Source organism: Malaclemys terrapin, chromosome 7 (assembly GCF_027887155.1).
Source record: "Malaclemys terrapin pileata isolate rMalTer1 chromosome 7, rMalTer1.hap1, whole genome shotgun sequence".
Taxonomy (NCBI): domain Eukaryota; kingdom Metazoa; phylum Chordata; order Testudines; family Emydidae; genus Malaclemys; species Malaclemys terrapin.
This window is the reverse complement of record NC_071511.1, coordinates 87,576,972-87,600,099: the sequence shown is the minus strand read 5'-3', so window position 1 is coordinate 87,600,099 and position 23,128 is coordinate 87,576,972. Positions and strand designations below refer to the sequence as shown.

The following is a 23,128-nucleotide window of genomic DNA, read 5'->3' as shown; positions in this document are numbered from 1 at the left end:
ACCGTCCTCACAGCGGGGTAAGTCGGTTTCAATAGGTCGAATTCAGCAACACTATTTGCGTAGCTGAATTTGCATATCTTAAATCGACCCCCCCCCCCCCCGTAGTGAAGACCTGCCCCCAGTCCGTGACACCCTGACAAGGTGGGACAGGATACCATTTAAACATGTTAAAGAGGAGTTTTGAAATGTAGCTCTGAATCTTGTGTAGAAACTTTAAAGGCTTCATCTCAGATAATGAACTTTATTTTGAGCCAGGGAAATACATGTGCCTTTTCAGCAGTGTGGTAAGTATTATTTCGTGTTCTCTTGGGGCTAATAGGATGGGCTTTTTAACTTTTGGTGCTAGAAATTGTGACCTAAGTGGAAATAATTTTAAAATAATCTGAGTCATATAGCTGCCCACTAAATCTTTTTTTGTTACCTTTTCAATAGGATCATGGAGTCAATAGCAGTCTGTTCCAGAACCCAGCAAAGCTCCATCTTACTATTGGGACACTAGTGCTCCTGAATGAGCAGGAGATCCAGAAGGCATGTGAACTTCTGCAGAGAAGTAAAGAGGACTTTATTGAGTAAGTGAAATAAAGGCATGTGAGGGGCATGGTCACTGAGTGCAGATTTTTGAAGAACCAAACTAGTTTTAGAACATGGGTAACTAATGCAGGAGAGAGTGGTTCATCTGTTTGTTGTAATTCAGCAGTTTTGCATCATTGTTTGAAAATGTGTAAAATACGGAAACATTTCAAACAAAACCACCCAGAAGAAAGACAAGGACATAGTTGTATTTTGCCTCAATAACTGGGAACTTTCTCTGTGTGCCAGAAACCTTCAGTGGTTATTTCTTTATATCCCAGCAGTCCCCATTATTTTACTATGAACGCAGGTTATTTTTTCCTCTGCCGGCCACAAGAGCAGGAGGAATTCAATGTCTTAACGCTTTTTGTCTGCAACAGTTTCAGGCAAGTTGCCTCCCTTCTGCCTAAGAACAGATGCAAATATACCCCTGAAATGCATTTCCTGAGGCAAGTAGCCCTGTGCAGAAAACCTTAAAGACAGGATGAACTGTATAAGTAATCAGTCTGAAATATTAGCTCAATGCTGCTATGCACTAAGGTTGTCATAATTTCCATGTTAAAACCATAATATTTGAGGTTTAGAACTAGCGAAAGTTTGGTCTAATGGGTGTTGTACTGAGATAATCTGACTACACCCAGAAATATTAGACCGCCTGAGATATTTTATTTTCTTAAAACAAGAAGTTTTTTCTTCCTACCAAAATTTTGCAAAAACTTTTTACTATATAAAACTGTTCCTTGATTTCTGACAGCTGTGCATGAGGAATTATACGTGCAGCTACCATGAACCATCCATAGGAATCGCACATGGCTAAAATTCTCATTACTGCTTTAAAATGAAGACTCCAGACTTTTACAGCATTATACAGAATAAACGTTAAATATGATTAAACACCCATGAAAGTTTCAGCATTCGTCTTATCAGTGGAGGGGTCTGCCTTTATATTATGAAGGCTGCCATCTTCCTTATAAACAAATAAACTCTGATAGAATCTTTCTCATAGATTGTCCTGGGAAAAAACACTGTCATTTGAGCATTTTAATTCCTTAAGTTACTTCCCATACCCCCAAAATTAAATATATGTCGATAGTTTGTTTTTAACTCACTTCTATTTATTTACATTTATATGCAGATGATGGATTTGTACACTATATGAAGATAAACAACACTATCGCATATCTTTTTAGAATGAATACTTCTAAGAAGTGTTTTCCCCTTACCTGTATGTGCATACACTCCTGCTTCTCCTTCCCTAACTTTTGGAATGGGGTGTGGTGTACTGGAAGAGAGAGGCTTACTTACCAGAATGTTTCACTCTCTTTATTCTAATTTGGAAGTTTTGCTGAAGATCACAAAGGAGGTTTCGCTAGCAGGTGCACTGAAGATAAGCTAACAAGATTAGTACAAAGTCATACATGCATCTTGTTAACTTCTTTTTATTACTTCTCCCTGCTTGAGACACTCCCTTTATTTTCTAGAAGACTTTCCAATGGAGAGAATGGAGCTTACCAATAGAGAAATCATACTCCGCCTCTCCCACCACTTCTCTGGTTTGTGAAGGGAAGTGGGGGCATGTACATATGTACCCATAAGGAAAGGGGATACACTTCATAGGAACCTAAGTGCTTGGGGAGTACAAATTATAGATTGTCTGCCTGTGAAGTAACTAAAGACTGTTTCAAACAAAATTATATTTACTTTCAATATTTTTAAATGCACGTTGAAAGTACTTAAAAACTACACTCAATGTCAAGTGCTTTTCCCAGTGAAAATCCTTCACAGTTATGCTCTTCACAGGGAAAAGAACAGCCTCTGTGAAACAAGTAAGTTTAATTATTTTTATTGTAAAATTTGTAAAAAGCCAGTTCCTCTGTGTTTTGTTTTTTATTTGTATAAGTCATAAATGTTGAAAAATTACTTAGTATATGGTTTAGAGCATGTGATGAATAAGTAAAGTGCAGATTGAAATGTTTTTGTATACAGTGGTTGACTGGTCGATCCTGGGGAATCTTCCAGTCGATCGCGATCTCTGCTGGTGTATCAGGGCTGCCGCTAAGGCAGGCTCCCTGCCTGCCGCGGTCCCATGACACCGGGGCGGAGGGGGTACGGTTCTCCATGCGCTGCTCCTGCCTGCAAGCACCACTGCCACAGCTCCCATTGGTCGGAAACGGGGAACTGTGGCCAATGGGAGCTTTGGGAGAAGTGCCTGCAGAGAGGGGCAGTGAACAGAGCCACATGCCCCCAGCCCTCCTTCCCAGGGGCCGCAGAGGCGCGTTGGTCCCTTCCAGGAACAGCGTGGAGCATAGCAGGCAGGGAGCCTGCCTTAGCACTGCTGCACCACCTACCGGGAACTGCATGCTGTAAGTGCCGCCCTCGGGAAGCCGCACCCCAGGCTCCAGCTCTGAGCCCCCTCCCAGAGCCAGCACCCCAAGCCCCCTCCTGCACTCCAACCCCCTGCCCCAGCCCTGACCACTCTCTAAGCCAGCACCCCAAGCCCTCTCCTGCACCCAAATACCCTCCCAGAGCTTGCACCCCTCATGCCCCCCTGCACCCCTGCCCCAGGCTCAGCCCAGAGCCTCCTCCCACACAGCGAATCCCTTGGCCCCAGTCCAGAGCTCGCAACCACTCCCGAACACCAGCCCGGTGAAAGTAAGTGAGGGTGGGGGAGAACAAGCGATGTGGGGGGAGGGTGGAATGGGCTGGACTTTGGGGAAGGGTCAGGGTCTCGGGGAAGAGGCAAGATAGATCCTGGGTTGCCCTTAAATTCAAAAAGTGATCTTGGGCATAAAAAGGTTGGAGATCACTGTTGTTGTAGTTCTTGACATGGTAAGATATCAGTTACTGCTTTTCACACAGTAAATATTGTTTTAAAATACAAAAAGCTCTCCCTGTAAACATACCTTTAAAGATGTGCAAAATTGTTTCTTACAGTTCTGTATGACCGTCACCCTGTAGAGAGGACCAGCCACAAGGTCTACACATGGCTTAAGTTCCCTTTAGGGTTCAGGGTTTTTAACTATAGCAAGGGCTTATATGAAAAGATCTGAAATGTTAGTCCTTTATATGGAATCCTTTAAGAAAACTCAAATAATTAGAATATGGATGAATAGCTATTTTGGGGTAAAATGTAAAGCCAGATGGTTTGAAGTGGCTAAAAACATAATGTTCTCTGAAGGGGAATTTCCCTATTTGGGTAAAAGAATTTTTTAGTAGACTTGAATATATATTAATCCTTATATAATAGTGAAGAGGGTCACTCCCTTTATATATTTTCTCTATTTTAGGTTGTCTCCACTATATGAACTCTCAACACATGGGCAGAGTAAATAAAAGGATACCATTTTTGTTTAAATATCTAATACACTTTCAATCCCCCAAAAGTCCCAAATTCAGTCACTGAAGGGAAGAATTTTATAGGTTTATTGCAAGCAAGGTCCTTGTTTTTTTTGTTGTTGTTGTTTTTTTTTTTTTTAATTCAGAAAATATTTATAGCTGTCACCCAATTTCAAAGTGAGGCCTTAATATTTTGAGGGAATTGATGATGATTATTCTTAAACAGGCATTTTTATGAATCTTATGGGGATTATATAATGGCATCAGTCCATATGCAAAACTTCCCCAACTTAGAGTTCTGTTTGTGCGTTGATGATAGAGTATGGGTTAGTCTGTTTGTTGATCTCTTTTCAATTATAACATCAGATATCCAGTGTACAATATAGGTCTCCATTTCAGCTCTCCAATGGCATTTTCATGTGTTCTGAGGGTTCTCAATGCTTTGTAAACTTTTCCTCTGAGTATGTCTGTTAGCATGCAAGCAAATGGAGCCACCATTCTGCACTCAGCAATAATCTACACATAGCCAGGGACACTCTAGAACCTTGCTTGTTAGAAGAGAGAATGTTGGTCAGGGCCCTGTTAGCACCTACTCTCTCCAAAATACTTCAAGATAAATACAGAAGAGACCACAGTTCAAGGCATCCTTGAAATGACAGCAGGCTTAGTAACGAAGCACCTACCATTTTATTACTGGACCGAATATAATGGGATATAAATCAAAGACCTATTGATGCTTTAGTCCATTACTTTCTATCCCAGAAATGAGCGCTTAGCAACTGAGCTGTGCTGAATTGTCGTCATGAGAGAGGAAGTCCATGCATGGGGCCTGCAGAGTCAGAGGGCAAGGCTTTCATTCTGGATACAGCAGGCACAGTTGTGAAAGAAACTGGCTGCTTTCCAGCACTGGCTAGGTTATGGAATGGAAGTTGGATGTTATGTTCTTGGAACTGCTGCGTTCCTCTCAGCATAACAAAGTGGGAAACTGTATTAGTGATTTGGCCTGTAATGGTATTAGTGATTTGACTCTGGCTAGCATTTTTACAAGCATTGCTGCTTGACTTTTGTAGTAGTTGTGGGCGCTGCTAGGAAACTTGAATGAGGGTAAATGTAGCTTAAACAGTAAAACATGGATTCACGTACTTTTGTATTCAAAATTGGTAAGTTTTTTTTTTTTAAATATCTTGGAACTTTTTGTTTTTTAGCAAAACTGTTGGAGGCAAATCCCTGACCGTGGAGGTGGCAGGGATAGAATACATGAATGATGACCCTGCCATGATCGATGTTCTTTATGCAAAAGTTCACATGAAGGATGGATCAGACAAGTGAGTTCCCTGTGCTTTCCCTCTTTCATTCCACAGGGGGTACGCAGACAGTACCTGAAGAGGCAGAAATAATGTAATGAAAACAAACTTATTGTTCTCTGAGCTGATGGGCAGTGCTGGAGAGCATCACACTAACAATCCAGAAGATGAGGTGGTACTGCTTTCTAGCCCAGTGGCGTTAAAGCTGTGATGTGTTTGGTCTTTAGATTGATTGTTGGTAGTGTTGCAGACAGATGTCATTTGTTTTTAGCAGTCTTAATAGTTGAATAATGGAGTCAAGCAAGGCTGAGCTCATGCTCCCCTGTGCTGGGTAAGGGAAACTATGATAAGCAGGGCAGAGATGATGCTCATGGGATGGTACAGTGCGCAAGACAACTCGTTCCCAAATACCCAGCTCTCCGCCTGCAGGCAAGTCCCAACGAAGTGTATTGATCTGATGACACTGACAGACTCTGCAGAATTAAAATATTCCTAAAACACAAGTATGTTTTCAGTTCTTATGGTTGTGAAGAAAACATGCCAAGTGTGACCTTGAACCAGATTGGTTGTTTTTCTGTGTCTGTAGGCAACCTGAAACTTTACCTCTTAGCAGAGTATGAACTGTCCTTATACTTATACGTGTTAAATGCTGAATCCTAACAATGTCAGTTTGAATTTTAGTATTTTTTAACCATCATTTGCTGATCACATTATAGAAAATACCTGATGTAATGGCAAGTAAGGTAATGTTAGGGACAGCCTTTCCCCTTATTTTTGAAAAGTGCATTGTTGCACCATCCTTTTCCTTAGAGCCCTGTTGAAAGGGGGTAGGAGACGCATGAGTTCCTGTGCTTTCCTTGCTCGTGAGAGGGGTAGGGAGACAAGTTGCTTTAGCTTTCCATTTCCTTGAGGCGTCACCTTTTGTCATCCTTCCTTCTGTAAGTGGCTTTCCTCCTCACTGCAGTACAATGGAGAGCCAAAGAGGGGAGCTGGGAAGGAAGCACAGTTAGCAGTTAGGGAGAGGAGGAAGGAAGTTGGTGCTGAGAAGGATCTTGGGCCAGAGAAGGGGATCTATTCTTGTAAACTCCCTTCCCCAAGGAGATGAAGAGGGCCTGTTAAAATTTTTAAGGAAGCTGGATTGAGGTAGGAGCTGGGATGGAGTATAGGCAGTGCCAGGTTTACAATGGTGCCAATGGCTCTGTGGAGCCAGGCCTATGTTCAGAGGGGGCCACAGCCTACTCCACTCGCACTGCGCCCCGAGACCCCACTCCTCCCCCTGCCCCCCACTTGTTCCTCTCGGCCTGCCTGCTGGCTGGCCGAGGGCTCCTCTACACCCCTTGGCCCCACACCCCTGCTCCTCTCTGCCCCCTGGCAGGACCCCAGTGCACCTCTGGCTCCAGGCCTGTGGGGCCCTGCCTGTCTCCCCAGAGCTGAGCCACCTGGGACTGGTGCAGAAGCCTGGCCAGTCTCAGTGTGGGGGGGTTTGGCTGGACCCCTCCAGGCAAGTGCATCTTGAGGAAGCCCAGCTGGGGCAGGCCTTGGCCTGGCTGATCGCACCACTCCTGAAGGAACAGAGCAATTCTTGGCCCCGGGACCAGCCCTGCACTACTGGCTCAGCCCAGCAGACACAGTCACCTCCCAGCAGGGCCGGTGAGTGCAGCTGGGAGGCGGGGAGTGGGTCTCTGGGGCGTCTGGGGGAGGGGGGGTGCTGGGCTGTGAGGGGGCAGGGAAGATGTGTGTGTTGGGGCAATAGAGAGTGGGGGTTCTGTGGTGGGTGCTGGGCATTTGTGGTGGGAATGTGGGCAAGGGAGTGCTGGGCAGGGGTGGTGTTATGCAGGGCGCTGTGCATTTCTGGAGGTGTGCTGGGCATAGTGGGTCTGGGGGGGCTCTGGTCATCGGGAGTTGGGGGGGTGTTGGGCAGGGGGCTCTGTGGCATGGGCCCGCCCCCCCGAGGGGAAGGGGCATGCTGGCATCACAGGGCCACTGTACGTCTGGCAACTGCCGGTTTGTAAATAGTGCCCTCACACTGGGCTGGGCGGAGCGGGGCCACCCCTGTCATGCCATGCCCCTGGCTGGCCCCTCGGTCTGGGGACTGACCTCCCTGCGCTATTCTCCATTGCCTCAATGGGGGCCCACAAATATGTTTGGCGACAGGCCCACAAAAGGTTATCTGGCCCTGAGTATAGGGTGAGAGTAAAGCTCAGAGCTGGGAAATTGAGAGTTACAGGCTGGCTCACCCTTTAGGGGCTGTAGGAACCACGCCTGGGGGAGAGTCAAAGAGCAGGAGTCAAAGAGTGGGTGGATGGGAATAGTCTGTATGTTTACAGAAGTGTGTCAGCCTGGGTGCTTGAGGTGAGGGAATGAAGTGGGGCTGTGATGGTCACAGGAACCCCTAATGTGATTGAGCAGAGGGAGGAAATAAAGCCAGAGTTGGTTGCTGGGACCAAAATGTGGGGAAGCCCAGAGAATTGCAGGGTTGTATTAGTTTTCAGGAGAAGGGGACAGACACTAAGACTGCAGTGAAAGTGGATGTTGCAGTCATGGCAGCACCTCTTATGTCTGCCACTATGTGCAGTACAGCACTGGGAGGAGAGGAGACACTTACTGAATGAGGGAGGCAACCTAGTGACCGAGGATGTGGAAAAAGCTAATGTACTCAATGATTTTTTTGCCTCTGTCTTCACACACAAGGTCAGCTCCCAGATTGCTGCACTGGGCAGTACAGCATGGGGAGAAGGTGACCAACCCTCTGTGGAGAAAGAAGTGGTTCGGGACTATTTAGAAAAACTGGACGTGCACAAGTCCATGGGGCCGGATGCGCTGCATCCGAGGGTGCTAAAGGAGTTGGCGGGTGAGATTGCAGAGCCATTAGCCATTATTTTTGAAAACTCATGGCGATCGGGGGAGGTCCCAGATGACTGGAAAAAGGCTAATGTAGTGCCCATCTTTAAAAAAGGGAAGGAGGATCCGGGAAACTACAGGCCAGTCAGCCTCACCTCAGTCCCTGGAAAAATCATGGAGCAGGTCCTCAAGGAATCAATTATGAAACATTTAGAGGAGAGGAAAGTGATCAGGAACAGTCAGCATGGATTCACGAAGGGGAAGTCGTGCCTGACTAACCTAATTGCCTTCTATGATGAGATAACTGGCTCTGTGGATGAGGGGAAAGCAGTGGATGTGTTATTCCTTGACTTTAGCAAAGCTTTTGATACGGTCTCCCACAGTATTCTTGCCGCCAAGTTAAAGAAGTATGAGCTGGATGAATGGACTGTAAGGTGGATAGAAAGCTGGCTAGATCATCGGGCTCAACGGGTAGTGATCAATGGCTCCATGTCTAGTTGGCAGCCGGTTTCAAGCGGAGTGCCCCAAGGGTCGGTCCTGGGGCCGGTTTTGTTTAATATCTTTATTAATGATCTGGAGGATGGTGTGGACTGCACTCTCAGCAAGTTTGCAGATGACACTAAACTAGGAGGCGTGGTAGATACACTAGAGGGTAGGGATCGGATACAGAGGGACCTAGACAAATTAGAGGATTGGGCCGAAAAAAACCTGATGAGGTTCAACAAGGACAAGTGCAGAGTCCTGCACTTAGGACGGAAGAATCCCATGCACTGCTACAGACTAGGGACCGAACGGCTAGGTAGCAGTTCTGCAGAAAAGGACCTAGGGGTCACAGTGGATGAGAAGCTGGATATGAGTCAACAGTGTGCTCTTGTTGCCAAGAAGGCTAACGGCATTTTGGGCTGTATAAGTAGGGGCATTGCCAGCAGATTGAGGGACGTGATCGTTCCCCTTTATTCGACATTGGTGAGGCCTCATCTGGAATACTGTGTCCAGTTTTGGGCCCCACACTACAAGAAGGATGTGGAAAAATTGGAAAGAGTCCAGCGGAGGGCAACAAAAATGATTAGGGGTCTGGAGCACATGACTTATGAGGAGAGGCTGAGGGAACTGGGATTGTTTAGTCTCCAGAAGAGAAGAATGAGGGGGGATTTGATAGCAGCCTTCAACTACCTGAAGGGGGGTTCCAAAGAGGATGGAGCTCGGCTGTTCTCAGTGGTGGCAGATGACAGAACAAGGAGCAATGGTCTCAAGTTGCAGTGGGGGAGGTCCAGGTTGGATATCAGGAAAAACTATTTCACTAGGAGGGTGGTGAAACACTGGAATGTGTTACCTAGGGAGGTGGTGGAGTCTCCTTCCTTGGAGGTTTTTAAGGCCCGGCTTGACAAAGCCCTGGCTGGGATGGTTTAGCTGGGAATTGGTCCTGCTTTGAGCAGGGGGTTGGACTAGATGACCTCTTGAGGTCCCTTCCAACTCTGATATTCTATGATTCTATGATTCTATGACGTAGGAAGCCTGACTTATCCGCAGAAATGATCTGTTATGGAGGAAGCCAGGCAGCTAGCCCTGAGGGAAAGGAACGAGCTGGCCTGTTACAGTGGCACTCGGCTTTCACACACAACCCTCCCCCTTCAGATTTGAAGTCTGTTCTGCAGATAGAAAAGGAAGGGAAGACATTTATTTTCTTGGAAGATCCCTAAAAATTGCCCACACTTCATTTTTCATCCTGAAACTTCAAAGGATGCTTTTTTGGCCAGTTGGTGACCTCTAAGTAGTAGTAAATGGAACTATCCAAATCCCTCAGTTTTGCTCTGATTAGAGAGACTGCTATTGAATAATGCCAAGCGCCTCTTCTCCACTAAGAACTGATAATGCTGATTCAAGTGGTGGTACTTTCTGCCCTGAGAAATATGTAGCAGTACAGAGTATTGCTTCTCAGCTGGAAGGCTAGTGTTGGAAGAGGGATTTAACGAGGATAAGGGTATCCACATGGTTTGCTATGCCAAATCAGACCCTTGGTCCAAGTTTGGTATCTTGCTTCTCGCAATAGCCAGTAAGTGAACCACAGAGGAAAGTTTACCTTCCTATTTCCTCCCATTCCACATAAGGCACCTAGCTAACTGTACTATGCTGTACGTGGCGATGTAAAGGGTGGAGTTCCTGCCTGATCTTTGCATGTTCTTGATCAGCTTATGCTATAAAGCAGATTTGATTTCCCTATCTTAGCTTGCATAACCATAGGTGGTATTAGATACGAGAGCCCTTCTGCATATATACTGGCTCAGCCTAAAGAGATCATGCTCTGATGCTTCCCACATGGCAAATACTCCCATTATAATTCATTCTAATTTGTTATATTTCCTTGATTAACTTTATAACATCATAAAGCACCAGTTTTACTTGAGCTGTTCCCTGTTAATTTGTTTTAGTATTGTCTGTAATGATATTCATTTAATCTTTGTCATTGCTAATTGTAAAAATCGCTGATGTAAAGCCAGAAGGTAGGTGACTAAAAACCATGACAATCAGTTTGAGTGTGTTGAAATTATCATATGACCAGTGGAAGCGTATAAGAGGCAGCACAAAGCCAGTAAGTAGGCTGTATAGTTAAATTCTGAGGGCTCAACAAGTGATATTTGGAGTTGGTTCTAATACTGCTCTATGTCTGTCTTCATGATTGGAATTGAGAGACCCAGGTTGTGGCATCTAGTGGTGAAATGGGGAACTATCGAGTGAATTGTATTCATGGACATGGATGGTGACCATTTAGTATGCTTATATCTTGTTTTAATGCAGGGGTCGGCAACCTTTCAGAAGTGGTGTGCCAAGTCTTTATTTATTCACTCTGATTTAAAGTTTCGTGTGCTAGTAACACATTTTAACGTTTTTAGAACGTCTCTTTCTATAAATCTATAATATATAACTAAACTATTGTTGTATGTAAAGTAAATAAGGTTTTAAAAATATTTAAGAAGCTTCATTTAAAATTACATTAAAATGCAGAGCCCCCTGGACTGGTGGCCAGGACCCGGGTAGTGTGAGTGCCACTGAAAATCAGCTCGCATGCTGCCTTTGGCATGCGTGCCATAGGTTGCCTACCCCTGTTTTAATGGATAGGAATTTTGGGTTGTGTTGAATGCTCACTGCCTGTAGTGTGGTGAGGCATTACTTATGTTGTGAAGGGCGAACAGTATGAAAAACCTGCAGATATTTAGAAAAATACATCCTTCAAATTCCAATATAATCTATCACATCAAATTGTGTAAATGTCCTACTATGCCAATGTCCTCTTTTAATGAAATATTTGTAACAGAAGTTATTATCCAGGAGCCTTTGCAAACAGCCAGAACTTTTATATTTGTTTCCTTATTTGCATGAGCTCTCCTTTTTCCCTGTCCCCTCAGACATTACCAAAAAAGAAACAAAAAACTATCCTGTCTCTAAATACAAAAGCAACTGAGTAAAAACAAAAACAAGGAGTTAGTCTTGCCTGGCAGGATTTTGATTAGTCTGTTATCTTTCCAATAGAGTTTCATTCAGTTTTTCCTTTTCACATATCGAGACTTCATTTTACACATACACTACCCTCTTTTGGACAGGAGAGTAAAAGTGGGCAAAACAAGTATTTTTCTCTTGGCTTTGTAAAGTCCTATTTGTCCCCCTCCCCCCCTTCTTAGATTACAGCTAATAGCTGATAGACTCATGGAGCAGTTTGTGACCTCTGGGCTGCTGATGAAGGAGTGGGATAGGGTGAAACTCCATGCTACCATCATGAACACTGTCTTCAGGAAAGACACAAATCGTGAGTATCTTTAGAACCCTTCTGGAAAATCTGAACTACAGTAGTACCACTGAACAGGAAGTGCTGTGTTCCCTGGTATTATGTGTCTAGGTATTGCTGCAGCTCACTTCATAGCATTCATTGGCTCTGGGCCAAAAGATAATTGGTTCAAGTCCTACACTAGTACACTCATATACACTGCCGTTGCATTCAAGTGCAGTAATAGCAGGTGTGCTGCATTATTATTTGACCTACGATAAGAAGTTAAACCATGGCCCTATATAATCATCTCTGGGGGAGAAGTTAAAGATTCCATATGACTTTGAAAATAGTTCCATTGTTTTCATCAATATTCCCTTTCTTGTTAAATGAGGTTCTGCTGTCCAAGGCTGAATATGAGCTATTGCTGAGTGCCTAATGTCTGCTATTTCTGCCAAAACAGTATCTGCACTTGCAGGCTGTAACTTATTTCTTATCTAACTCATTACTTTATAAAGCACTCTAAGATGGCTTGCATATGGAAGATGCTATGTAGTAATATCAGACCATAGGGGTGTCAATTAGGCATTGAAAATTAGTGGAATTTTTTTGACAGTTTTGGCCTTAATCTTCCGGTGCCTGAGTTCACCAGCTATAAAATGAGGATAGTAATACTATCTGTTCTCAGACAGGTGTTCTGATGATAAATTCATTAATGTTTGTGAAGCACTCAGATATTGTGGTAGAGGCACCATAGAAATGTCTATGAGGAAACAAATAACTTTGTATTCAGTGCAGCAGGGTTTGGATGGTCTATGTTAAGTGAGGCCTTGGACCATACATTAAATGTTGATAAAAAGAAATATTGAATAACTATCCTTCACTGAATGAGGAAGAGGTGTCTTATGGAAAAAATAGGATGTGATCACATACTTAAAGACAGTATTATTGTGCATAAACACAAGGTTGCAGTTCCTAACATTTCTGGACATGACTGCAATCTTAATGTTTGTTTAATGTATTTCTTTTGTTTGTGTGTTTTATTTTTATATATTTGTGTGTGTGTGTGTGTGTGTATATATATATAAATAAATAAATAAAAGTGCAGGGACATGTCTCAGAGACCAGTCCAGATATTCTAGATGCTGTCAAGAATGTGCTTTGCATTATGATCATATACGCAGTAAGGTACTTTCTGGTATCCCAGGAGATGCATGAGCTTGTCATTGCTGAATTTCTGACAGGCCAGAGAAATTGGAATCTGCTTTCCCCGGCTGATTCTATTACATTGTGCTGTCAGCCTTACAAAATCCTCACAACAATATTTGTGATTTGGGGTGTTTCCTTTTTAAATTAAATTGCAAATTTTGCTCACATAAAAATGAAGTGAGACTTGTTTACTAAATGTTTTATTAACTGGATACATAGACTTTAGAGGGGGAAGACAGTGCAAAGTATCGTCCCATCTGAAGTTCTCTCTCGTGACTTTTTCACAGTTGAAGAGCAAAATAATACAACTACAGGCAAATCATCTTTTAAGGAACGGGAGACATTTGATGGCCGAAATATACTGAAGGTCAGTGCTAACTGGACATTGTGACTTAGCTGGGTTGTGGTACTGTATGTACAAAATAAGGTGAAACTTCACTTAAAATGTGTGTGTAGTGTACTTGATCTCCAGGGGAAAAATCTATTTTAAAAATAAACAAATCTAGATAACTAATAATTGGAAGTATTATGGTATTTATACACGCCTTCTGAAGGCCATTGAGATTTTAGAACAAAGAACGATGCATGTAGAAAAGATACTTAATAGGCATATATGTTGTGGTTTATGGTAACAATGCTTACCCTTGGAGACTTGCACCCATATTTTTCCATAAGTCAGAACAAAAAATTACTTTGTTGCTCTTGTAGTCACTAGTTAATACTCCCATCAATTAAACCAGTTGTCACATCATACATTTTTATCATGAATTTTTGCTTAAAAAAATAAAAACATCCAAGATTGGAATAGCGGGGGGAGGTCTCAAGTCAGGATTGAGAGCATTGGCAGTAATCTGAGAGAGTCCAGGACGGGCATACCAGACAATGCAGGTTTTAGCCAATGAAACCCCCAAGAGTGGGAGGACGCTGTGGTCTTAGGTTTTAGGTAGGAATCAAGACACATCAAGGGACTTGCGGGCATATGAGGAGGAAGAGCTACTGGGAAATCATAGAAATCATAGCAGTTTTTTGTTTTGCAGGATCAGTGTATAATTTCATAGATGTTGGTGTTAAATGGGTAGTTTAATGAATGGTGGCTTAAAGACTGAGAGGGGAGCATCTGCATTCCAGATGGCAGAGGACAAAGGGACAGTAAATGAAGTAAAGCTACTATTCATCCCAAAATGTTGTTGTGAATATTGCATCATGACTCAGCGTTGCCGTATATTGAAGTGACATACATTGAGGCAATAAGAACACAACCATTGCATTGCTCTTGATGTGATCTAAGATCGTGGTGGGTTCCCAAAATCCTAAAGCTGGCTCTAAAAACAGAGGCTACTGCATGTCAGAAGTGAGGTGTACTGGCATGTCCAAGGGGGAAGCTTCCAAGGTACCAGGCCACATTATGTCTAGCTTAAACCACATTCCCAGTCCTTCATTACATAAACATTAAATTTGTCCTCAGATTTTAATGAGAGAGAGAATCCAACTATCCTTTTTTCTTTACATTTTATCCAAAAAACCTCAATGCTTTTTAAGGAATAAAAGATGCTCCCTCTGCTGGCCCCACAATTTATAGATTGCTACACCACTGTGTCTTAGGGACTGTCTGCTCCAGTGATGTATGGTATGTAAAAGCAGGGAAACACATCCGGTCTACCACAAATGTCTATTTCTCATTCTGCTGCACTCTGAAATATGAGACAGTGTCTTTTTAAAACTCCCAATTGATTTGTACTGTTTTAGCAAGAAGAACTATTGGCTGTTGGAGCATGAAAAGACTGTTGATAACTACTTCAAAGCAAGTTTGTTGTAAGAAATGTTGTCATTCTCCTCTGTCCCCATCACATTCTTGAACCTGGTCACTCAGTATTTCCCTTTTGTCAGCCACGTGCCTGTAGCAACATCTGTTGGCACTAATTCATTCTATGACTCATAGTGGGCTGCAGGCTTTTCAATAGTAGAGCCCTGCCAGAACCAGCCATTGATCTAGTGATGCATTCCAACTTGACCTTGCAGGGATGTGCTGATTCTCTTCCCACATCCCCACTTCCCTCATTTCATATACATTATTTACACTCTTCTCCTCAGGAGGTTGCCCTTTTGCAAAGCGGCTTCATTAACTTCTGAAATAGGATCTGAATGACAGGCTGATAATTAATATACTGCTACTACTCACGCCGGTATTCCAGGGCTATTCTGTTGTCCAAGTACAGTGTGCTATACAAACTTTCTCTTTTCCATACTCCCCAACTTGATCCTCAAGCATTCTCTGAAATTATTTGGTTTGATAACATTGTTTTCATAAAGGAAGTTGGTAAGCAGAGTGGGGAAATAATACTATAGAAATGAGCTAAATCATCACATTGGAAAACTTAGTTTTATTCTACCCATCCTAGTTTTCATTGTGCAAACAATACCACAGCACTGTTCATCATAAATGACAGACTTTGTTCGGTAGAAGCCAAAGACTGGAGTATTAAGGGACACTGCAGGTCTGGATTGTGGTTCATTGTCACAGTCATAAGGAGACTCAGGACATGAATGGCCGGGGTAATGCAAGTCAAGGTTGATGTGTGTGCTTGCAAAGAACTTGCCTACCTCTAGCTAGTGTATTTAATCTTACTTCTTGAGGAAATATTTGACAGTCTGTACCCCTGTATTCACCCCTGGCGCACTATTGTAATAATTTTTGTACAAAATATGCCTTGTAAGGTACCTTTTGAAAACTCAGAATGTGCTGGTTGGTAGTGTCCTGATAAAATATGTGGTAGCATATGTAAAGTTATAAGATTCCATTGTATGGTGTTACTAAGACTTGTTTCAAGTCTGGGGCGTGTTCAAACCAGTTCCTCTGAGACAGAGGGCAAGCTGACACCTCAGCCAGGTGTAAACAAGGTCAAATGGGCCATCACCTGTTAAGTGGCTAGCTATTAGCGGGAAAGGGGGTATGGGCAAAAAATCTACATCTTGGGGAACTTCTATACTTAAAATCTGCATCGGCGCAGCTGCAGTACTTTAATGTAGACGCTCTAAGCTGACAGGAGAGAATTCTTCTTCGAGTGATTGCTCATGTGTATTCCACAGTAGGTGTGCGTGCTCGCCATGTGCACTGGTGCCGGAAGTTTTTCCCTTAGCAGTACCCGTAGGGGGGAGCGCCCCCCGTAACCCCTGGAGTGGCACCTGCCTGGTGCGGTATAAGGGGAGCTGCGCCCCCTCCGGATGTCCGGATGCCGTCCACGCCCGAAGCCCTCCAGGTGGCCCGGGACGTCTTGTCCATGCTGGTGCCTGGAGCGCCGCCAATGTCGGCCCCACGCTCCAGAGGCAAGCCTCCGCTGGGATCTCCGCAGTCACCCCCAGCTTGGTACCGGTCTCGGTCCAAACGTCCGGTCACGGCAGAGTCCACGTGGATCACCCTTGATGCCAACCAGACTCTTGGGCTGGGTTCCATCTGGCCAGAACTCGCGGCACCGGTCCTCCTCAGAAAGCGGATATCGACGGGACCACGGCGGACATTGTCGTTGGTCCTCATCCCAGATTGGATACTGCAGTCAGTCATGGCACGGTCATCGATGCCGTTTCTGCTCGGGCTCCTGCTGCAAGTTTCCGCCAAGGCACCGCAGCCCCGGGTGTCGATTGCTGGCACCTCACCATTGCGGGTCCACCCGTTGAGGCCATTCACGGACCAAACATTACCGTCGGTACCGGTCCTCCACGTCAAGATCGCGGTCCCGTGACCATTGCAGATCCCGGCACTGCCACTCCTCCTGGTCAAGAGATAGCAGCAGATCCTACATCAACCCAGTCTCCGTTTGTGGCCAGACTGGCCAACCTGGGCAACCGGCCCCACCGGTGCCACAGCAGGTGCAGTGGCACTGAGTGTCGTGGCCGGCCCAGTGGGCACCGTGGCCCCTGGTGGGAGCTCGCTCGGTGGCCGGAGCTTCGGAAGCACCGTCGGCCTCCCTCTCCCGACCCTTGACAAAGGAGTTGGTGGGACAATTGTCCTCGGTGCCGTGCCTGGAGTCCGACCAGATGGTGGATTCTCCGGTGCCGGCCAACACCCAAAGCACCTCACTGGTCTCTTCACCTGGCGCTCTCGTCTGTCAAGGTGCACCTGGTGGCCTTATCGGCCTTCTATCTGCCAGTGCAAGGACACGCAGTGTTTTCCCATGCTATGATTGGCCAGTTCCTTAAGGGTCTAGACCGTCTTTTCCCGTATTCTAGACCCCTGGTTCCACAGTGTTGACTTGTCTCATGGGGCCCCCGTTTGAACTACTGGCCATGTGCTCCTGGTCTCACCTCTCATAGAAGGTGGCCTTCCTGGTTGCAATCACGTCGGCCAGGGGAGTCTCGGAGCTCAGGGCCCTGACCTCCGAACCGCCATACATGGTCTTTCATAAGGACAAGGTCCAGTTCTGCCCACACCCCGTGTTCCTCCCAAAGGTGGTCTCCGCCTACCACATGGGTCAGGACATTTTTTACTGGTCCTCTGCCCTAAGCCTCACGCATCCAGTGAGGAATGCCGCTTCCACATGCTCAACGTGTGGCAGGCTCTGACTTTCTACCTTGAGCGGACTAAGCCGTTCAGAAAGTCCTTGCAACTGTTTGTTGCCTCGGCTGAGTGTGCGAGGGGCCAGCCAATTTCCACTCAGCGGCTTTCCAATTGGATCACTTTGTGCATCTGTTCCTGTTATGAGCTGGCGGGCGTTCCCCCACCCTCCCATTGTGAGGGCACACTCGACCCGGGCACAGGCCTCGTCGGCTGCCTTTGTGGCCCATGTCCACATTCAGGACATTTGTAGGGCCGCCACGTGGTCGTCGGTTCACACGTTCAGCTCGCACTATGCGATCGTCTCCCAAACCAGGGATGACGCCGGGTTCGGCAGGGCTGTCCTCCGTCCTGGGTAACTTGTGAACTCCTACCCACCTCCAACAGATATAGCTTGGAATAACCTATTGTGGAATACACATGAGCAATCACTCGAAGAAGAAAAGATACCTTTTCCGTAACTGGTGTTCTTCGAGATGTGTTGCTCATGTCTATTCCACATCCCGCCCTCCTTCCCCTCTGTCGGAGTTGCCTGGCAAGAAGGAACTGAGGGTGGGGGGAGCGCACAGCTCCCCTTATACCACGCCAGGCAGGCACTACTCTAGGACTTGCGGGGGGTGCTCCCCCCTACGGGTACTGCTAGGGGAAAAACTTCGGGCACCAGTGCACATGGCGAGCACGCACACCTATTGTGGAATACACATGAGCAACACATCTTGAAGAACACCAGTTACGGAAAAGGTAACTGTTTTTTCTCCCATCAACGTGGTAAAACCACCTCCCCAAGAAGCTCTCCTACTGACATAGTGCTGTCTACACAGGGAGGGGGTTAGATTAGTTTAACTACATTGCTCAAAGGTCTAGATTTTTTTCAAACCCCTGAGTGATGTAGTTATACCTTAGCAAAGAAACAGCGTAGGGTTCTTTTCCAACGAGACGGCTTGGCACACTGCTCCCAGCTGGAGAAGCTTCTCAAAGGAAGGAGAGGGCTATAAAAAGAAAAGTGAGACAACCCAAAAGGTCCCTCCCTTTCTCTCTGCCCACGGCATTCATGACACCCGAAGAACAAAGGAAGCAGCATTGGAGTAGGGAAGAGATCCTGACTGAAAGTAGTTCAATCAGTAGAACTGTTGAAACATGTAGTGAGAGAAACTGCTTGGAATTGACACTAGTTTTGTTAGGCATTAGTTGCATTTTACTTTTATTTTCCTGGTAACCAATTCTGACTTTTATGCCTCTTTACTTGTGTTAACTTAAAATCTGTCTCTTTGTAGTTACTAAGCTTGTTTTGTTTGTTTTTATCTAATCCAGTGTGCTTGAATTGAAGTGTTTTAGAAAATCTATTTAGGATACAGGATTTGTGTATATCATTTCTATTAACAAAATGATGGACTTGATGTGAGCTTCTGTTGTCCGGGAGAAGGCAGAGCAGTACAAGATGCACATTTCTGGGGGGAAAAAATCTAGGACTGGGAATGTGCTGGTGTCATACTGCAGTGTAATTCAAGAGTGTCTGGCTGCAGCACTCCTACAATATAGCTGGGAGTGACGTACATGCGGGAGGCTGTGTGAGAGAAGACCAGGAGTGGTGACTACAGCAGCAAAGCAGTGCAAAGGGCACACCACATTAAAGGGCTGAGGTGACTCAGCTGTTCATCAGTCTAGATTGTACCCTGGGCATGTCACGATATTAATAATTGAAAACATTGTTTTCCCACCAGTTTTGAGAGTTAAGCATATCATTCTTATTAGCATTAATAAGGATTAGCAGTGTCAGTACCATCCTGCCCTAAACAGAAAATAGATCTCTTAGAATGAGTGCATTTGGAAAATAGTTACTTCCATTTTGAAAAGCATTTTAATGAAAAAGGCTCCCCACTCTAATTGATGCCAAGAGCCCAGTTTGATAAACATTGGTCTGCCCAGCAGCCTAGTGTTTAATGCCCTATACTCACATGCTAGATACCCAGGCTTTATTCCTGTTCAACCTGTTACTCTTAAAGGTACAGTAACTCCTCACTTAACGTTGTAGTTATGTTCTTGAAAAATGCGACTTTAAGCGAAATGATGTTAAGCAAATCCAATTTCCCCATAAGAATTAATGTAAATGAGGGGGTTAGGTTCCAGAGAATTTTTTTCACCAGACAAAAGACTAATACACACACACACACACACACACACAAACACACACACTATAAGTTTTAAACAAACAATTTAATACTGGTACACAGTGATGATGATTGTGAAGCTTAGTTGAGGTGGAGGAGTCAGAGAGTGGGATATTTCCCAGGGAATGCCTTACTGCTAAATGATGAACTAGCAATTGGCTGAGCCCTCAAGGGTTAACTCTCACATTCTACAAGGCAGCAGGAATGGAGGGAGGGGAGAGAGCATCGCAGACAGAGACAGAGTGTGTGTGATAAATGCGCATTTAAGTACACTGCCTTGTTAATTAGATCAGCTTGCTGAGACCTCAGCTGCTGCCAGCAAGCTCCTGTTGTGTATCCCCCCTGCTCTATGGAAGATGGGGTAAGTGGGGTGCAGGAGCAGGGGGGAGGGGGACACCCTGACATTAGCCCCCTCTTCCACTCCTCCACCCCGCACAGCAAGCAGGAGTCTCAGGGAGCAGCTCCAATGCAGAGGGCAGGAGCAGCACATGGCAGTGGGGGGAGAGACAGCTGTAATTGGTAGCCTGCTGGGCAGCTGCTGCACAGGGAACTTAGGGGAGTGGGGAGCTGATGGGGGGCTGCCAGTCCACCCTTGTTCCAAGCCCCCACCAACTAGTTGCAACAGGCTGCTCTTCCTGCAAGCAGTGGACAAAGCAGGCGGCTGCCAAACGACGTTAGAAGGGAGCATTGCACAACTTTAAACGAGCATGTTCCCTAATTGATCAGCAACGTAACAACGAAACAACATTAACTGGGACGACTTGAAGTGAGGAGTTACTGTAGTAGATTGCTTCATAAGGAATACCTTGCATTACCTCATAGAGAGAACCTTCAGTAGCTCTTTATGGTTGACAGCTCTGGAAGGAGTTAAGTTGAGCCCTTTTTGATTGGGAGAATGATGCTGAGATAAATACTAAGTTCTAAATAAAATAAAATGGAATTTGTGGCTAGCCATGTTCATCAAGCAACACACACAAGGTCTAAGCACTAAAGTGCTGAAATTGTTCAAAGTCGGTAAACATGCAAAGACCATGTTGGTCTTCGGTGGCATAAATCTGGTCAGAAAGCAGACCATAGGGTAGTTTAAGAAGATCAAACATGCAAATATATAATGGGTATAATTTGCTGGTACATCTGAAATAAAGAAGGTCCAAGATGGGATGCAAAAACATCTAGATTCTTGTTGCATGAGAATTGAGTGATTTTTTTGTTTTGTTGGTTGGGGTAGTGGTAATAAAGGAGTAATTGTAGTTATCTTTAAAGAAGATGGTAACTAACTTTGGGTAAGTAAATAGATTAACCTTGACATATAAATTATATTTATGTTGCGTATTAATAGGTACATAGGCAAAAAATCAAAAGAGACAGTTGGTGGGATGCAGCTGTGAAAAATCAACTGAATCTCATCAGAAAAATTAATCTCTAAAAAGAGTAAAAGAAAATAAAAAGATAATGGAAACTACTAACCAATTTGTTTAATGGCTAATCTCTGTCATGGGCAACATATTTGAAGTTATGATAGAGAAGGTTAGCCTTGTGCTCTTTAAAGACTTCTGAAAGCATGCTCCACACCTCGACCCTCTCAAATTTTGGAAGGTACTTCAGATTCTTAAACCTTGGGTCGAGTGCTGTAGCTATTTCTAGAAATCTCACATTGGTACCTTCTTTGCATTTTTTCAAATCTACTGTGAAAGTGTTTTTAAAACGAACATGTGCTGGGTCATCATCCAAGACTGCTATAACATGAAATATATGGCAGAATGTGGGTAAAACAGAGAAGGAGACATACTATTCTCCCCCAAGGAGTTCAGTCACAAATTTAATTAACACATTATTTTTTTAACGAGCATCATCAGCATGGAAGCATGTCCTCTCTTATGGTGGCCAAAGCATGAAGGGACATACAAATGTTTAGCATATCTGGCATGTAAATACTTTGCAACGCTGGCTACAAAAGTGCCATGTGAATGCCTGTTCTCGCTTTCAGGTGATATTGCAAATAAGAAGCAGGCAGCAGTATCTCCCATAAATGTAAACAAACTTGTTTCTCTTAATGATTGGCTGAACAAGAAGTAGGACTGAGTGGACTTGTAGGCTCTAAAGTTTTAATTTTATTATTTTGTTTTTGAGTGTAGTTATGTAACCAAAAAAAAAATCTACATGTGTAAGTTACACTTTCACCATAGAGATTGCACTACAGGTGAATTGAAAAATACTATTTTTTGTTTATCATTTTTACAGTGCAAATATTTGTAATAAAAAATAATATAGTGAGCACTGTACACTTTTTAAAATGTAGAAAAACATCCAAAAATATTTAATACATTTCAATTGGTATTCTACTGTTTGCAGCGTGATTAATCGCAATTAATTTTTTTAATCACAGTTAGTTTTCTTTTAGTTAATCGTGTGAGTTAAATGTGATTAATCGACAGCCCTAATTGTAAGGTCTTCTGGGCAAGGACTTCTTCTTATTGTATGAACAGTACCAAGTGCGGTGAGGCCCTGATCTCAGTTGGGGCCTGTAGGTTCTGCTTTAATACAGATGATTAAATAGTATGTTAAGGGACTGCATCTGCCTACATTTGAGGGGGAAAAAAGATATTTGATTGATAAACAAGAGCTAATGGAAAAACAGATCTTGCCAAGTGAATGTGATAGTATTCTCTGCTATAATTTTATGTTGGTGGCCAAGAATGTGCAGTGGACATAATATGCAGTATTTGGATTTCATTTAAAGCATTGAATTATAGTACAACATTTAAAAAAATAGGAAAAATAACGATCTAGGTAAAAATACAGTAACATGGATTAACAGCTGCCTGACTGACTATGAATAGAATAATAATAGTACCACCTCCAGATAGGGAATGTTTTTCATGGTGTTCCACAGCAATCAGTGTTCGGACCTATACTGTTTAGTTGTTTTTTTAATGATCTTGAGGAAATAGACTCTGTTTCAAGTTAAATTTACAGACAATACAAAATCAAAGGGATAGGAAATATACATAAGGAGTCATCAAAACTGCGGAACAATCAGAAAAGATTAGAAATTTTTCGTTGCAGTCAGCAAGGTGATACACTATAAATAAATCCGAAGTAATACATTTGGGGAGAAATGGTAACCAGTATAAAATGAGAGAGAACTATTTAGAAAGTTTTGAATCAGAAAAAGACAGGATAAGAGAGAAACTGAACAGAAACCTGTAATGCAGCATTATTATATTGGGGGGTGGGGCGGGAGGAGTGGAGCTAGTACTTTCTCAAGTATATTTAAAGAAGAATCAAAAGCAAAATTTCAAAGACGGTAATGCCACTTTGCAGAGTACAGAATATTGCATTCAGTTCTGATCCTTGCATTATTTAAAGGATACTGAAATGCTATACTGGA

At 44.0% G+C, this 23,128-nt stretch overlaps 1 protein-coding gene across 5 annotated transcripts in view; it reads left to right on the top strand.

The window, feature by feature from the left end:
• Positions 1 to 23,128, top strand: part of ASCC1 (activating signal cointegrator 1 complex subunit 1) — a 59,479-nt gene that overhangs the window by 19,792 nt on the left and 16,559 nt on the right. For all 5 annotated transcript variants that reach the window (XM_054035919.1, XM_054035915.1, XM_054035916.1 and 2 more), the window contains 4 exons: positions 433 to 569; positions 5,112 to 5,231; positions 11,729 to 11,853; positions 13,308 to 13,387. In XM_054035919.1, the coding sequence (XP_053891894.1) occupies positions 433 to 569; positions 5,112 to 5,231; positions 11,729 to 11,853; positions 13,308 to 13,387 (462 nt within the window). The remainder of the gene's footprint in view (positions 1 to 432; positions 570 to 5,111; positions 5,232 to 11,728; positions 11,854 to 13,307; positions 13,388 to 23,128) is intronic.